Below are 17,777 nucleotides of genomic sequence, written 5' to 3' on the forward strand. Positions count from 1 at the left end.
TGGTTTGTCAGATTGATGCATTTTTGTCAAAAGTAGTGGTAAAAGGCAAATCTAATGTTGAGATGTCCCACAAAAGATTTTGCTAATGCCTCTAATAGTTCAGTCTCAATAGATTACCTTTCAACCTGTGCAATTTTTTTAAAAGGGGAAGTAAACACTTTAAAAGCAGCTCGCAAAATGGAACAATAGTAAAGATTTGCTTGGTCTTCTACTGCACAATTTTCTCTGAATGTTTCTTCAGAAATAGAAAAGTAAACCTTTTGAGCCATTTCTGGAGTATTTGTGGATTTGTTGTTTTGTGGGATTGGTTCATTTGTTTTATTTTATGGGTTGGTTTGTTTTTAATTTTGTTTTCCTTTTTCTTATTTTAAACCTGATTTGGCCAGAGAACACAAGTAGTGTTTCAGGTGAAGTGGCAGGACTTAGCTTCTGTGATTTAGGAACTACAGTTTTGCTTTGACATCACAAATTACTGATCTAAAATAGTGATTTTTTTTTTTTGCCAGTATATTTTTGGGCCATCCATAGCCCCAAATACCTTTGTATTTAGGTACTATTTTATATAAATAAGTTGGAAGGTCTACCTGTTCCACTTCACATTTCTTACTAATAGATTTATCAGCTCTTCTAGAAGTAGCTTCACTTTTCATGTACGCATATTGGGGTTCTTATCTGTGAAAGCTTTTTGGGTTATACCTGGTGCTGCATTGATTACAGTGATAGAAATGTTAAAAGGGATGCATAGAATGGAAATGGAAGACACTTGAACGTTTGATCTTCTTGTGGGTTATTTTGAAGAATCAGAGGGCTTTATTTCCCATTAAATTTGTAGGGGACTGCTGCACCTCTATTCCCCCTCCTCCCCTCCTGTAGCTGCAGGTAAGTTATTCTGTTCTTCCACTGAATAACCTGTTTAATTCAATGATCTTTGTTATTTGATACTTTTCTTCATGAGTCTAGCTCTTCTTTCCATTTCCATACCTCTTAAAGGTCTGGTCAAAGATCTGTGTTTGAAAACAAAAGAGGAGATTGCTTATTTCTTGTAGAAAACTGTTATTTTGGGAAGGTTATATCAGAATCAGCAATGATTCTTGTTCGAGTGTTCTAAGACTAAAGTACGTTTTCTACAGAAACTACTTTTATCTTTGGCTCTTTTTTTTTTTTTCCCTAGATTTTTATTTTTAAATAAACAATGACTTAATATAAAAGCTGTTTTACTTAAAGTGCTTCCTTAAAAAAAAAAATCTCTAATATTTGCAGACAGTCCTAGGGTCTCTGACCCCAATATTCCCCTAGTGGCCCGTGAGATCATGCAGCGAATGATCCGACAGTTTGCTGCTGAATATACCTCAAAAAATAGCTCTACTCAGGACTCCAGCCAGCCCAATAGCACAAAGAACCAAAGCCTGCTGAAAGCATCTCTGGTCGCCTCCTCTCCCACGGCTGCAACTGCTCAGAACCCTGTGCTCAGCAAACTTCTCATGGCTGACCAAGACTCACCTCTGGACCTTACTGTCAGAAAGTCTCAGTCAGAACCTAGTGAACAAGGTAGGACTCTTACCAGTGTCTTGCATCCTGTGGCAATCCATTAATGGCATTCTTGTTGCAAAAGCAGACAACTAGAAGTTTGCACTTTTAACATAAAATGTAAAGTAGAAAAGCGGTAGATGTTTTTACATAAAATAATGACCAGCTAGATGTGGCTGGCAGAGAAGAGAGTTTTGGAAGGAATTTAGACCCATAGCTATGAGAAACTTTACTGTAGAAGAGCAAAGGGGATGGATGTGCTCCAGACTTTGGGGGCAAGTGTTACTGTTCCTACTGGGAGCTGCAAGAAACAGTCTGCCAAAACAGGCTGTACACTTGCTGATAAGACAAGTTCACTGTGATAAGACAACTTTTCATGTGGTCATGAAAACTATAATGTTGCCTCCTTTCTGAACATCAGTACACAGTCTGACTGAAGGAGTCAGTTCTTTCTGGTCATAGCATGAAAACACTGTCTTGTGAAAGTCTGTGAGAGCTTGCTTTGTGAAGGCTGTAAAAATTATACCCATGAACCCTACAAAACTTCCAGGTTTGTGCATTTGGAAGAAATGTTTCTTCTCTACCTTAAAAATAGACTTGTTCTGTGGAGCACAGATTGAATAACTTGTAACAGTGTTGCAGAGCTTGTTTTAATTTGAAAACCTTTCTTTCCATCAGAGATGTTTTTTAACAAGCAAGTTATGTGTGTGATTATAGCATGTGAATGTTGTGGAGGTTTTTTTTTCCCCTCAAACTGTTGAATAGAGGTTATCATAAGTGTATGCTACTGATGGGATTAAAATTAGCCTTTTCATCCTTCTTTAGAAATGCGTTAGTGTCTAAAATAAAATTATTCTATCAAATAAAGTAGGCTGTCCACCCTCAAGTGGAAGAGGTGCCTTCAGGAAAAAAAAAAAAAAAGCCTTGTGCCAACTAATACAGAATTGTAGATGTTCCTTCATTCTTTGGCCTTATGTTTATGAAGGCTTTTGTAAAAAGTTTCATTTTGTGTTTCCAACAATGTGCAGCTGGGGTGTGTGGACACTTCCTGCACTCACAGCACTTACCGAAAGTTGCTGTCACACTTCAGTTACAAAACTGCAGTGAGAGATGGTGTGGTGTCTTTTTTTCAAGTGAGGACCTGTACCTCTAGCTGATAGGTATTTGTTGCTAGCTGGATATAATTTTTTGTATTTCACAAGGGTATGTTTTTAAATGTTAAAATGTTCTCATTGTGAAGCTTTTCAGTGAAAGAGAGACAAGAGACTTGGGTTTGCTTCTGCTTTGTGGTTTTGTTTTTTTTTTAATTAGACAATTGTATGGTGAATACTAAAGCATGTACAAGAGCTGTTCTGTAGCTGCCATGTGAGGAAAAATCTGTAAGATAATTTATAATGTTCGTAACACTTGCTATGGAATTAGAACATGTGCATATTACACGACACAGTAATCTGTTTGCTGGTGTAATTTTTTTTCCAATTTACATTTAATGTAATTGGAAAGAGGTTTTGCCAAAGTTATTAATTTGAAGTTTAACAGACTGTCATTAAAAAACTGCTAGTGGTGCATATTGTTATATTTCTGCTCTAGTGGGTTGAGGGAAACCCAGCTAGTTGCAAACTTCTCTGTGGGGTATGAGGCTAGCCCTGCTTACCCTTAGAGACTTCTAGGTTGTAATGACCCTTCTGACAAAGGAAGCATTGGATGCAAGTGCCTCTGGCAGCAGCCTGTTGCTGTTTTAGTGTTGCCTCTTGAAAAAGAGGTGCTACTTGATCTGCTTTCTCTGTATTGTGGCTGTGTAAGTATTGTTCAAAAGGAAGATTGAATTCTCTGCCTCCTTAAGTTTAGGTTATGGTGTGTTCCCAAATGCAGTGGGTGGAACAGCTTTCTGCAAGTTAATTCTGGTTCACTGTTTATCATGTTTTTTTCTCCATATGTCAAATGAGAACTTTGGAGCAATCCGAAAGCCATCTTACATTGTTCTTGTGTTGGGTGGTATTTACTTGATGAGATGTAAAGGGTGAGGAGCTCTGAAATATCTGGTTTACGTTGTCAGTGGGTTTAATTTATCTTTGCTTCATAAATTCCCCGTTTCAGAGTTTCCAGGAATTTCAGATGGCTGTGCTGCTTCTATGACAATGTTGCCCTTATTAAAATGACCAGAATTTCAAGTTTTTCAGTGCAGTGGGAGCAACGCTTTTCTAGCAAAAAGCTCTTCCTTTTCTGTTGCCTAGAAATGCAGAGCTTACATAAGGGCTTGCAGAGGAGCATGGGTGAGTGTGAGGAAGTGCCATTAGTGAGAATGGAAGAAGTGGTCTAGCCTGAAAAATAATTTGATGTATAGAAGAGAGGGACTAAAATGGCACAACAAAGAGGGGAAAGGCAGCAGCTTTACCAGTAGGGACCCATTGGAGACATGGGAAAAAAAAGATGAAACTAGCTGCCAGGTGAGGAGAAATCTCACATTTCTCTGTGTGTATATTCATTTGAAAATGAGTTTCCAGTATGAAATGTCCAATGAATTTTCCCACACAGGTATGAATAAAGAAAAAAAAAACAAAAACAAATACTGCCTTAAAGCCCCCCTTTAAAGGGGAAGAATATCTCAGGACTTTGAAGATTGTCTCATTTTGGGATCCCTCAGGGTTAGCTTTGCAATGGACTATGTTATATCCTAAACTGTCATTTATAGATAATTCTTTATTTTCTAGCTCCTGTAGCAGAAGAACTTTGAATTTGGACAATTTTTATTGTGACTTCTGAGGACTATGTTGAAGTCACTTGTAAGCCAAATTACAAACAAATCCAAACCTTAGTTTATTTTTTTAAAACAAATAAATAATAATTCTGTGAACTAACTATGATTTCAGCCCAGGAGACTTGTAGACTTGTTTTGTCAAGGGACAACATGGCTAGTCCTGCTTCTTCAAGCACTGAACCATTCTTTTGTCTCTACAGACGGTGTGCTTGATTTATCCACTAAGAAGAGTCCTTGTTCCGGCAGCACCTCTCTGAGTCATTCTCCAGGGTGCTCCAGTACTCCAGGAAATGGGTAAGAGAGAGCAACTTACTATGACCTTCTAAAACTGTGTTTTACTAAAAATGTGTGCTTACCTCCTGTTAATTTTAACTTCTGGTGTTAACCCTTTGGAGTAATGTGTTCTACAGCTTGTACCTTTTGGGAAATATCTTCACCCCACCTGCCAAATAAGAGTTACTGCAAACAGACAGGTTAAACGTGCAGTTAAGAACTCTTCATATTTGTTATTTTGACTAATTTAGTACTAAGCCAAAGATCTTTCCATTATCTGCTTCTTGGGTTTAGTGGTAAGTGATGTCTGTGGAGGTGCAAGTTCAGTTAAATGTAACTTAGATTTCATTTCACTTAGGGGAAAGTTAGCTAACAGGAAAACTTATTTTAGAGGTAGTCGTGATTTTGAGTGATGAACCAAGCTGAATTAAATTTGAATAACTGCATGCTCTTTGTTGATATTTCCTATCATAAACCACAACTTAAAAAAACACAAGTGGCTGGGGGAGAGAGTCTGGCAATTTAGTACACTTCAAACATGGCTTTTTGGATTTGAAATTGTATTGTAGCACTGAACAAGTTTGGAGGTCTTTTTCTTTTGTTTTAGTTTCTTTTTTTTTTGTTGTCGTTTTAAATATGTGATATACTATCCTTGCCTTACTCAGTTCAAGGTGTGAATGTTATTAAAAAAAATTCCTTTTAGATTTCATATTTCTAAGAGTTACTGTTTGCATACATTTAGAAGCTGTTTGATTCTTAGTATGGAGTTAATTGTACTGGAGAGGCTGTCTGAGCGTAAGAGGGCTTTTCAGTGTTGATGGGAGAATTTTATCTGGAAGCTACCATAGAAGGCAATCTTTTAAGTGAAGTACAGAAACAGCATATTGTTTAAACTGCTATTTAATTACTGAATTTAGCTTTGTAGTAGCCTTTGAGAAACTCAGAATTTTTAAACTAACAATCTGCCACCACCACCAGTCCCATGTATTGCTAACAATTGATTTAGCTTTTGCATTTCTCTTTGGAAACACGTTTACTGTCTCAGATTTCTCCCTTCAAGGTTACCTTTTTGATTTAATATTTCTATTAGTAAAATAGTCAATCCTTTTAAAAAACCTCAGTCAGAGTACATTTTTAAAGCTCGTTAGCATACACCTTTCCCAGCAGCATTTCTTTTTCAATTCTGAACAGGTTTTTCTCCAGCTTTGTTTTCCTAGCAAGGCAGCAGAAGCCATGGAGGCTGTGTATTGTTTGTTCCCTTGTTTGTGTATCAAGCGAAGGCCAAAGTCCAGCACCCAGGCATGACAGGGCCAGCATCTGGCCTGCTCAGGTCCATGGGTCTGCAGAGGATATGGCGTACTGGCACCTGTGGTTACTTGTACAGGTGTGTGGTACAGACAGGAGGGTAATGGCAGTCTCTTTAGCATGAATGAAATCACATAGGACCCTCTGTTCTAGGTAGCTGCCAGGATGACCTCTGTCTAGGCACAGAGTCACTGGTTTGCATTCTGATGCAGATGCGTGCTGTAGAAGGGGCAGAGAATGCCCTGTGCTCGAGAGAGTTCTCTGAACAGCAAACTTTAAGTCATTTCTCTGGATTTTGATGGGAATCCTTGTTGACTCTTGTTACTCACTTCAGCTGTGACCTTTTGCATCCTGGAGAGAAGCTAGCAGCATATGTATCAAGCACTGGATATGTTACTTAGCAGGTCCTTTTAGTGGATGTTTTTTCTCTAAAGACTTTTTAATCCCAGTCATGTTGAAAAGAATAATGCAGCTTTTCAGCAGTACGTATCCTGTCCTTAAATAATGCTGGTTTAGCAAGGGGTCTTTACACCAGTATAGTGCCCCAGAGCATTAAAACAGAATAATGTACTAGTTTCTTAGCTAATCTGTATGTTGCACATGGAGAAGTTTGGAGGTGGATTTTGAAACTAGTGTGACTTAGTTACTACAAAGGGCTAAGCAAGCAAAGCATTAAAATACACTCATTTCTGTGCAGTAGTTATACTTTGTGTTGTAGAAAGAATACTTGTGACGGAAGGAAAATGGTGAAAATGCATACTGCTTTTTCTGCTGTTAACCCTTGATCTGGATGACAGTTGGGGAGCTAAGATCTTTTGTTTTGTTTATTTGTTTCCTAGCCATGCTGTATATCAAATGAGAATCAGGGGTTTATGTATGTGTGTATCTAATATATACATATCTAATTAGTTAAGAGAGCAGTTTGCTAAGTTCAGTGTAATGCAGTGTTTTCCCTTGATCTGCAGTATCCATGCTTTCATCTTTGGTGTTGAATGGAAGTCAAGCAAATACCTTTGAGGCTTGCTAAGCAGTTTTGTTCTTTTTTTTTTGTTTGTTCTTTTTTTTTTTTTTCCTTCTTTTATCCTGAGCAGTGATTCATCAATATGATGTAAGCAAACGCCATCCAAGGTTTCCACCTATGTGTAGATGCTGCAGGTGGCAGTCATATTTGCATGTTGAATATGTTGCACTTCGGCTTACTCTTTTATTACTGTACTTGTTTAGTGGTAACGTCACACCAGTAACACAGTTGTGTGTAGACCTATGGCGATTGATCACTACTTTGTAATTAAGGTGCTATTTGCAGACGCTTGCGCGAAGTCTTTTCTACTCCGAGAATTTGTGAACCCAACCAGAGACCAGCCAACAGGTTTCAATTTTTTTTTTCCTTTGCCCAAAAAGCTTCTCTCTCTTTTTTTTTTTTTTTTTTTGCGAAGAAGTTTTAAAACTGACTGATGCTGAGACTTTTTTAAAAATAAAAATAAAATAAAATAAATTAAAAAAAAATTAACGTAAAATAAAATTTAGAGAAAAATAAATAACACAAAGTGATGTTACCCAAGCAAGGCCTTCTAATAAAGGAGTGGCCCCCTCACCCATCCCTCCCTACCTGTGCAAGTCCTGCTCACATCAGTTTCCTTCCATCCAATTAGGCGACCTGGGAGACCCAGCCAGCACCATCCGGAGGGACTACAGAGTGGTGATGGGGTACCTCCAAGAAGCTTGCAGGATGGAACCAGGGAAGGTTATGGCCACTCCACATCTCTTAAAGTACCGCTGGCTCGATCACTCCAGATTAGTGAAGAACTGCTGAGCAGAAACCAGTTTTCTACGGTTGCCAGCCATGGGCCATCTGGACTACAGAATCATGGACAGCACTTAATATTATCCAGGGAGGCTTCTTGGGCAAAACCACACTACGAATTCAATTTCAGCCGCATGAAATTCAGGGGAAATGGTGCACTCAGCAACATCAGTGACCTTCCTTTTCTTACAGAAAACTCTGCCTTTCAAAAAATGGCACTTCAAACTAAACAGGATGGGAAAAAGGACGTGAGCCATTCGTCTCCTGTGGATTTAAAGATACCACAAGTTCGAGGCATGGACCTTTCATGGGAGTCCCGCACTGGTGACCAGTACAGCTATAGCTCTTTGGTAATGGGTTCACAAACGGAGAGCGCGCTTAGCAAAAAGTTAAGGGCTATCCTTCCAAAACAAAACAGGAGAAGTTTGCTGGATGCTGGACCAGATTCCTGGGGCTCAGATGCTGAGCAGTCTACCTCTGGACAGCCATATCCCACCTCAGATCAAGAGGGAGATCCTGGCTCCAAGCAACCTAGGAAGAAAAGAGGGAGATACAGACAGTATAACAGCGAGATACTGGAGGAAGCAATCTCTGTGGTTATGAGCGGGAAAATGAGTGTTTCCAAAGCTCAAAGTATTTATGGGATCCCCCACAGTACACTGGAATACAAAGTTAAAGAGAGGCTGGGCACTTTGAAAAACCCTCCAAAGAAAAAAATGAAATTAATGAGGTCGGAGGGGCAGGATGTTTCAGTAAAGATTGAATTAGATCCCCAGGGAGAAGCAGCACAAAGTGCGAATGAATTGAAAGATGAGTAGGGATGTTGTAGAGTGCCAATTATTTTGCAAACTGGGTGAGCACTACTGCATAGTTCAACCACCACTGGGCACACCTGATTCTCCTGTTTACCGCAATGCTCTGTCCTTTGCAGTTTACCATAGACTTGTGGACACAGGTGAAAGGTGTGCTCTGAATGTCGCATCTGTAAATTTTTCTAGCCTGGTATGGTGCAGTTTCCCTCCTTCACCTGCCCCAAGCACGCTCCCCCCCCCCCCCCCTTTTTTTTTTTTTTTTTTGCCTTTTGTTTCTCTGTAATAGAGAGTTGAGTTACCTCACAAAGAATGCAGATCTGTGGAAGTGGACATCTTGTCTGTAGAGCCTGCCTGAACTTCTGTTGTTGGATTTTTCATGTCTGCCTTTATAGAAATAAGTCCACTTTGTTAAAGTGATACTTCCCTAAAACCAGGCAATTTTCAAGTCAAAATCAGACTGTCATTCTTCAAAATGTTTCAGAAATTTTTTCTCCCTCATTTTCTTTGATCCAGTTGATTAAAAGATTTAAGCTAAATGAAGTTATTTAGAAATGGTACCTCTCTTGAACTCAGATCTGTTTCTTAGATGGATAATCAATTTGGTTTAATTAGGCTCTCCACTACTTTTTCTGAATTAAACATACCATTCATTGTCTGCTTAGTGCTCACCCAGAGGGGAGGGAAAACTTACATACACTACCTTCAGAATATGTCAGTTAACACTACCTTCGCTGTAATTTTGATATTTTTGAAGGGTGATACTTAGACTCACCTGCTTGAGGATGTAGCCTTATCTCACAAAAGACAAGCTTCTCACAGTCAGGAGCAGTCAGGGTACACTAAATGATGTATTAGGGTATGCCTCATTATAACAGAACTATGGTTCTTTGTGACCTTTATGCTTTTTACAGACTTGATCCTTGATCCTGAGTTTACTAAACTATGTGGTTCCAACAACTAGTTTAAATGACTCTAATCTGGGGAAGGGGGATTTGTGTAACAAACTACTGTGATACTGAGAAAAAAAAAAAAAAGAAAAAAAAAGAAAAAAAAGAGGAAAAAAAAAGCCCACAAAATGGTGATTTCAAACGTTACAACCTCAGTAGTCTGCCCAAATATCCACATTAGTGAAGGAGCTTGTTAATGTTCAGGGAAGAAGCAAAACACTGGTAGCCTGGTCTAATTCAGAGGCTTGGCATCATATCTATCTGTAATACTGTCAGGGTCGAACACTCAATGAATGGGTGTTTCCTTTTTAAATATTACAGTTGCCAGTAGCAGGAATTAATCTGAGTCCTGCTTTTTTGTTGTTGTTTTTATTTAATCTGTTTTGATAGTGGTTTAGCACATGCTAGAATAAGCATTTAAACACCGTAAAAGCACTCCTTAAACCACAAATCCTTTTTTTTTTTTTTTTTTTCATTTTTAAATATGATGATATCTTTATCATTATATGGAGATCCAGGAGAAGTTTTGTACAGAACTTTTATCTTTGATACTTTCTGCTGGAGTGGTCAGTAACTAGGTGGAGCTTACTGGATTTACCACAACATGACCAAATCAGAATTGCTGGTTCTTCAGGTGGAAGCAATTTGGTCTTAATCTGTGCAGAAGGTAGATAGAGTTACCCTTGGGTTTTTTTCCCCCCATTTGCACAACCAAAAGAAGCATTTGAGTGAGAGCATTAAGTAGTGTCAGTGATTGAAAGTGGTTTCTCAGAGTTCATGGGAGGGTGGCCTAGATAGCCCCTAGGGATGCTGAATGACTTCTGGAACTACTGATTCTATTAGCCTCTCCCCCTCCCCAGCAACTTCCTATTTTCAAAGGTTAGGCACACCATTGCTGTTGTTTTAAATATGCACTGCTCATTTTTGACACGGACTGGGCATCTGGCCCCAAGGATACTTTGGTTTTGTTTACTTAGTACATCTTAGTACTGAAAATCCTGATTCCTCATAGCTCTCTAGTTGTCATCTTGGCATTTAAAGCAGTTTAAGCTCAGTAGCAGTCTACAAACTCTGCAATACATTCCAGTTTAGCTGGTGATTGCAATAAAGATGCAGTTAAACATGTGGTTTCATCTGCTGTTGGAGGTTATGATAGAAAGTTTGCTGCAAGTTTGAAAAAAGAAAAAAAAAAAAACAACCAACACAGTTTTACTGTTCAGAGAGGTTTAACCTTTTGCAGTTGTCTTTATTTAAGCAACATGAGTTGAGTTTTATAAAACTTGTCACTGTAGTGTACGTGGAGTGCTCATTTTACTAACCTAAATATTTTGTATGTGTATGTTTAAGTGGGTGACAATCGTGCAGCAGAAGAATGGTGTGCCTACCCTTTAATGCTGCAGTTTTAAAAGAGAATTTGTCTTGTCATTTCAGACTGTAGGCTAAGAGTTGTAAATAGATAGTGAGAAGTTGAGTACTCTTTATTTGCTTTGGTTAGAAAGTGGATTTAAAAGAAAAAAAAAAAAAAAACAACAGAAACAAGATGACAAACCAAACTCGTAACTTTCTCAGTTTAAATGTCCTGAGACCTGAAGATTGTACTACTCATGTCTGCAAAGCTTTTAAACACAACACTTGATCTGTGATGATTTAATATTCAGGTAATCTTTCTTTTTTCTTGAGAAGCTTTTGAACAACCATATTTCCTCCAAAGGTCTCTGTTTTAAAAAGGAAAAAAAAAAAGTGTAGATTATTTTTTAAGCACTAATTGCATTACGTTGGTAACTGCAATATGAAATAGCCATTATTGTTTTGTGAAGCATGGTTGAGATTAGTTAGTGGTCCCTTAAAAAAAAAATTTCATGAGCCTCTCAAAAAAAATAAAAACAAAGTTAAAAAAAAAGGAAAAAAAAAAGCTGCTGAATATTCAAAAGATATATATTTTACCTTATTGTAGGTTTTGTAAATTTAGTCTGTAATATTCAGGTGCACCTTTTAATGTTACCTTTTTGTTTCAAAGTCCCATCTAATGTATTTTCTCTGAGGTGATTCATCATGTAAGAGTAGTATCACTCGAAGTGCTGCAGTGATCACTAAGGTTTGGTTTCGTTCTTCACTACGGATTCTTTACAGGCGCTTTCAGTGTAGCTAACTAGTAGTATTTGGGATCATTTTAAATATATGATTGAAATTAATGTTTGTCCATTAGCATGCTTAATTTTCTGCTGACCAGCAGTTTGCATGGCCAAAATCCCTGGGTGACCATATTTTGGTGTGGGAAGGTGTGGTTCACTGCTATCTTTGTAATGGAAGCCCTGTTTCTCATGTTCTTTCTGGTAAGTGGACGCTTATGTTACTTGGATCACTTGGACAGGAGAGAAGGTTTAAAATCTTGCTCCTGCTGCTCTTTTGAGATCACATTAAGGTGTGACATAGACAAACTGCAACCCTGTAAAAATGGAGATGTTGTTAGGAGGAGACCTTTCGGGTATTTTTCGTCACTAGTTTTCTCTTTATTCCCGAGAACGTCCATCCAATGTAGTTATTGGGCTTAACAGTATTGTTGTGTACTACATTGATGTAGCTGAAAAAGCCTGACAGCAAGAAACTGTGAATAATATTTGTGGCAGTCTCTGAAAACTAGTTTTTCAGTCCAAGTATCATGAAGGAGAATCCCTCTCCCTTACCCCATCCTAGAAAAGTAATTTTATATTTTGTGTGTATAAAGTTTTAAGAATCCAGTTTCATATTGTACTGAAGTTTAGGTGTCGCTTGGTAAATCTTTGCTGCAGCATATAATTGAAGATGAGTAAGGCTTAGTGTGGTAGGGGTCCTGGTGTGGAGTTAATTATCGTACAGTTCTGGTGAGAAAGCCCAACATGTATGAAATGTGTCCTTTTTTTTTTTAACTATTATTTTATTTGGACTCGTAAGATGTAAAAGTGCTTTTTTAGAACTCTGACCTATTACAAACTATTACCTCACTTTCAGCCAGCTGGATCCTCATTCCACAGTGTTGTAGGCATTATTGTGGCCGTAATGCTTGAGTACAGCTATAGAGTTGAACGTTTCCAGTTAGGTATTGTAGGGAAACGTTTTTCTGGACTTGTTTTTATTTCTGTCAAAACCCTTTATTTTCCAGTCATTCTCTGATTTCTTTCTTTCTTTCTTTCTTTTTTCCCAAAAAAAAAAAAAAAAAAAGGCTTGAGACAGTTTCCTTTAGAATTTCTCTTTTTCTTTTTTTCCCTGTTGCACAGGAGAAGTTGCTGCGTAAGCAATACAGGTATGCCTTCACTTTCTTCTTGTTGCAGAACTCATCATTTGATACTTGCATTACTAACACTATCGGTAGACCTGAAGTCAAACTCTGACTTTTCATGGCAATTAGACAACAAATTCTTTTTAACAGTGCAGGTGTACAGGCAGGATAGTGCCTCTAAGTCAGGGAACATGTTCAGCTTCTGTGTTCTCACGCAACTCCTATACCACCTCTTCTGTAGAACTTTCCAGTGGGAGGCAACTGCACATGTGTTTAGACTGGTTAAGAGCAGACAAGGAAGAGCCTGTGCTTTGTCTTGTGGCAGGCTGACATTTGAATCTAAATATTTCTTTCATGAGAACCTGAGAGTACATTGCCTTCCCCTGGAAATTTGTAGGAGTTGGCAAAATGATTCAGGGGCTTTAAGGCTTTGTATAGGCTGGACCAACTCTTTAGTTCTGCTTTTATACACGCAAAACTGGTATTACCCTGTGTTCCTTTCCAGTTTACTTTAAAGTAATGCTCTTAAGATGTCCCTGACTCATAAGAGACAACCACAGTGTCCAAGGAGCAAAGGGAACACTGTGCTGTTCCCTTGTTTCTCAAAATCAGTGTAGCTACATCTGCAAAGAGCTCTTTATTCAGTGAAGGCAAAATGTTAAGTGTAAGAATGCATACACTTGTTGCAGTCCAAACTCTTAGGAAGGCAAAATTATTAACCTGTACTAAAAGCTTTGTCACAACATTTTAAAGAGCTTAAATTCTCTGCCAAATATTAGCGGTAAAAGGGTTGTTTCCCTCACCTTCATGAGGATCAGAAGCTTAGATGTTTTCCCCACAAAGGTTTCAGAGGCTAAATGTAATTTCAGTCTAGATCAATGTTATTTTTTCTTGGCATCAGTAGATAATGTTGGCTAATACTGGTTTAAAAAGATGAACCTGAAAAATACACCTTGGAGACTAGCTTTGGTACTATAAAGGTTTCCACTTAATCTTGAATTATGTCTCAAACTCAGTAATTAAGAACCTTAAGAAAGCTGAAAATCTGCACTGCTAGTTATATGCAGTTCTGGTGGATGTAGCAAATAAAACAACCACTATAGTTAGTAATTTCTAATTATCCCATGTATAACAGGATGTAATGTGATGATCACTAAGTAGAGAGGTATTGCAGACTCAGTGTTCTGTAGATCCGCTCTACATACACCAGAAAAAGCTGTCAGTAGTTACAGCATTCCAGTGTCCGTCTCTCTCCTTCCCTCCTCTTCTTGCTTTTCCTGGGGCTAAGTTTCTATACCAGTATTACAGCAGCAGTTTTGGACTTCATGTCATATCAAATTATGGCTATATTCAGGTATCATCATGAAAACCTTTGTTTTAAGAGAGATTTATTTAATCCTCAAGAAAAATCTCTTTGCCTGGTTGTAAAATCATTTTTCCTGGGTAACGTGCTAGGAGGAAGGATTTGGGTGTGGGTTTGGGGTTTTTGTTGTTTGTGGGGTTTTGGTTTTGGTTTTTGTTTTGGTTTGGTTTTTTTTTTTTTGGCCTGTGCAGGGCATTTCATTCACCTTCTTGTAAACAACCAACCTTGCCCTTGTCCCTGTGCTTGTCTCTACTGAACTGGTAAGTAAGTGTAAGTTAGAAGGACTCAAAACGAAAACTCTACCTTACAGAGCAGGGATTAGGACATAGACTTCATTCTGACTGGAGCAGGAAAAGTTAATGTCAGAAAAGAATTTTGATAGTCGTTACCTAGTACAGCCTAACTTAAAGTTTTTATTCCTGTTTGGAAATAACGAAGACACTACTACAGCTAGTAATACAGTTTATCAACTACTTGGTGCTACATTTCTCAACTATTTTTGCAGATAATATTTTTTATGCCTGCATGAAAGCATGTAAACTTTACTGTCACTATAAAAAGCACTTGTCTGACCTATTCTAAAGTACCAGAAAAGGGATAAATAACTGCAGCACTTTTTCTGTTACAATGCCAGAGTCTTAATTAAATCTGGTCTTCAGGTTATGAGATAATTTTAAATGTACAATCTAGGATCATTAACAGCTTTTCAGGTCAGATCACAAGTTCTCTTGGGATACTTATCTGTCTTTTTAAAAGACTAGTACCACAAAAAATTCTGAAGTTCAGGCAGGGCATGTATAGATAGGTGCCTGATATTTTTAAACTAATCATTTCAATAGGCCATTTCAGGGCTTGACATTTGGATGGGTAGGGAAAGGGAAGTTTCCCAAACTGAAAAATCATTTTTGACCATTGTTTAATGTTCCGTTTAAAAACTATATCACAAGAAAAATGGGTAGGGATTCTTTCTCCCTTATGCCTTCAGGGAATGAGTAGTATTTAGAATCTCTGGCTGAAATTCCAGCCTTTTTACCATGTAAATTTTTAATATAAACTCATTTACATGCTTTTTACATCTGAGGACTGAAAATGGATCTTAATGTTTAAGTTGTGAAATGGTATATTTCTTAAATGAAGGGGGAACATTAAAAAAAATAGATTAGAATACCAGCATTAGTGAGCTTAAGGAATTTTAGTATGTAATAGCAAAGTATAGCAAAGTATTTGATTAAAAAAAAATTAATCTTGAATTGCTAGTCTGTAACTAGGTGCATTCTAATTTAGCAGGTGAATATTCTTATCGATATATGATGGGCTTTTTGCAAATAGAATCCTTTATCTGAGTCCCACGTGTTGCTTGTACTGATGGGATGTATGCTTACAGCAGCTTACTGCTGCTTTAAAAATGTATAAAATATGTTTTGAGTGTTTGCTCATAACTCTTTCTAACCTCCACTTGTTAAATTGTCAGACATTGGTATTTTATCAGTCCGCAATGTAAGTTTGAACTAATGTTCTTAGGAATCCAACTTGTACACACACTGTTTAAAAACCCTCAGGGACAGTTTACACACTATCCTCACTCAATTCAGGTACTTGTACTCTCTTCTTAAACCTAGCAGTGACTTGTATTTTGTTTTGCTTTTCTTTTGACGTGCTGATAGCACATCTTTGATGAATGTCAACTTAAAACTCAGTTCAGGTATCCAGGTATAACTCAGCCAAACGGATTTTAAAGCTGCATATTTACTCTCCAGCACACAGTGCCTCAGACACTTATAGTGGCATTCTGTATATTCAGTTATTACTACTGAGCAGATCGCGTGGGGGTTCCTGGTATGTATTGTAAGAAATTCCTATGTATATTATATAATATGTATTATATTATATACATATATAGTATATATGTTATCTTAAACTTATATATTTTAAAATGCCACTACTAGCCAGCGCAGCTAAAAATGAAATACATTCCCAACTGCTTCTGCGAATGGCAGAGGCAGCTTCTTAACGTGGCTCTTGCTTCTCCCTCACCATAACTACTTCTAACCTCAAGCACGGGTCCTTGGCTGTCTGACCTCTACACTCTAGTTATGCAATGTCCTTAGAGAATTCTGTGCACTGGCCACTGTGATGGAAACCAATGGGCCGGGAGTGCTTTGAGTTTATTAGTAATTGTTCTGCCAAAGTTGGTGTTTGTGTGACAAGCGTGTAAACCTGTCAGATAATCAGCAGAGGTCCAGGAGTCGGTAAGGGCTTCTACCCCTTTGGTAGGAGCAGCCCTTCAGCAGGTGTCTCCTCTCTGCTGCTGGGCGCTAATTCAGAAGGTGTTGGCACATAACATCTGTAGTGCCGGGGCCTCCGTGCTGCAAAACCGTAAAGTAAGATCTGCTGCTCTGCTCTCGCGGTGATCTGTTGGCAGTCGCAAGTCAGCAACACCTCTGCTTTATTATTTGACACTTTACATCTAAAAAGTCTTCTCTTTCTATTTATATAACCCATAGTCTTTGAAGAGTATGGAAAATGGCATTTCTCTCTGACCTCTAGAAGTTCAAGTGTCATGGGAAAAGAAAATATATTAAAAAAAAAACCACAGGAACCCCCCCCCCTTTACTCTTATGGACCTCATTTCAATATACTGTTTACAGTTTGACGGAATTGTATAATTTAATATTTCTCTTGTACTGTAGTTTATATTTATTTACAGATTTTTTTGTACTGTGTGATTTGAATTTTTTTTTTTTTGTTCCTTGCTATGATCAATGTTTTATGTAGTAGAGCACTTATGATCACAAATTAAGGTTGGGTTTTTTTTGTTTGTTTGATTGCACTACATTAATTTTTTTTTTTAAATGCAGTTCTGATTTTTTGACTGGACTAAATAAGCTGTGTCTTAATGTATGTGATAAGTACTTTAAAAATTTTTATTTCATGTGGTCCATTTATTTTTTGCGTTGTATGTCAAAGCGCTAATTCTCTTGTTGTGCATGTGTAAGATTTAATGGCTCCATTGTATTATTTGACCATGTCATTTTGGAAACACATTCCCAGCTGTAACGTTGTGTATGGTAGTTTTCACTGGATGCTAGACTTTTCAAAACCACTATTCTTCTAATAAATTTTGTTGTGAAAAACTTTTAAGGGGTTCCAATTCTGTTGTTTCTAGTGTGCTTTCTAAATGCCTGCTGCTAATCACCCAAGGGTTATGAAATGCAAGCTGTCAGAAATGGAGAAAAGCAGAGGAGGAAGTGAAAATTGAAGGTGAAGCAAATTCTTGCCAAAGAATTGAGCTCTGGACTCTCTGTGCTCTGTTTGGTTCTCATCCTAACTAGGACTGGTGACAAAGCTGCCCTAGCAGCTGGGTAGGGAATGCACTTGAAGGCTGAAACACTGTCTTGTAGCAGCTCCATCTCCTGAACTCCCATACTCTAATTTGCTCTTCCCTGCTGGCCACCTTAATTTCTTTCATGGTAAATAATTTATCTGGTGAAGAACAAACATTCTCTCAGGGGGAAGGGAAAAAAAAATGATGTAGGCTCATTCACTGAGCACTTAGTAATGAGTCAAAGGTAGAAAGGGTGGCAATAAAACCCTCTTGGGGAGTGTTGGCTGTTGCCTTGCACAGTTCGGTGTGGCTGGCTTGAGCAGGTGAGCTAGGCAGCAAGGCATGCAGCTGGGCTGTGTGCCAGTGGAGACAGGACCAGGCTGAGGGAGGCTGCTCGCTCACACCAG

The 17,777-nt window shown here is 38.1% G+C and overlaps 1 protein-coding gene across 1 annotated transcript; it reads left to right on the forward strand.

The window, feature by feature from the left end:
• Window positions 1-1,310: 1,310 nt before the first annotated feature.
• On the forward strand, window positions 1,311-8,485 carry LCOR (ligand dependent nuclear receptor corepressor). The gene is made up of 3 exons (XM_054382394.1): window positions 1,311-1,548; window positions 4,486-4,579; window positions 7,516-8,485. Exons 1-3 carry the CDS (start codon window positions 1,311-1,313, stop codon window positions 8,483-8,485), a joined length of 1,302 nt encoding a protein of 433 aa, XP_054238369.1.
• Window positions 8,486-17,777: the final 9,292 nt, after the last annotated feature.

This window comes from Indicator indicator, chromosome 7 (genome assembly GCF_027791375.1).
Source record: "Indicator indicator isolate 239-I01 chromosome 7, UM_Iind_1.1, whole genome shotgun sequence".
Taxonomy (NCBI): Eukaryota; Metazoa; Chordata; class Aves; order Piciformes; family Indicatoridae; genus Indicator; species Indicator indicator.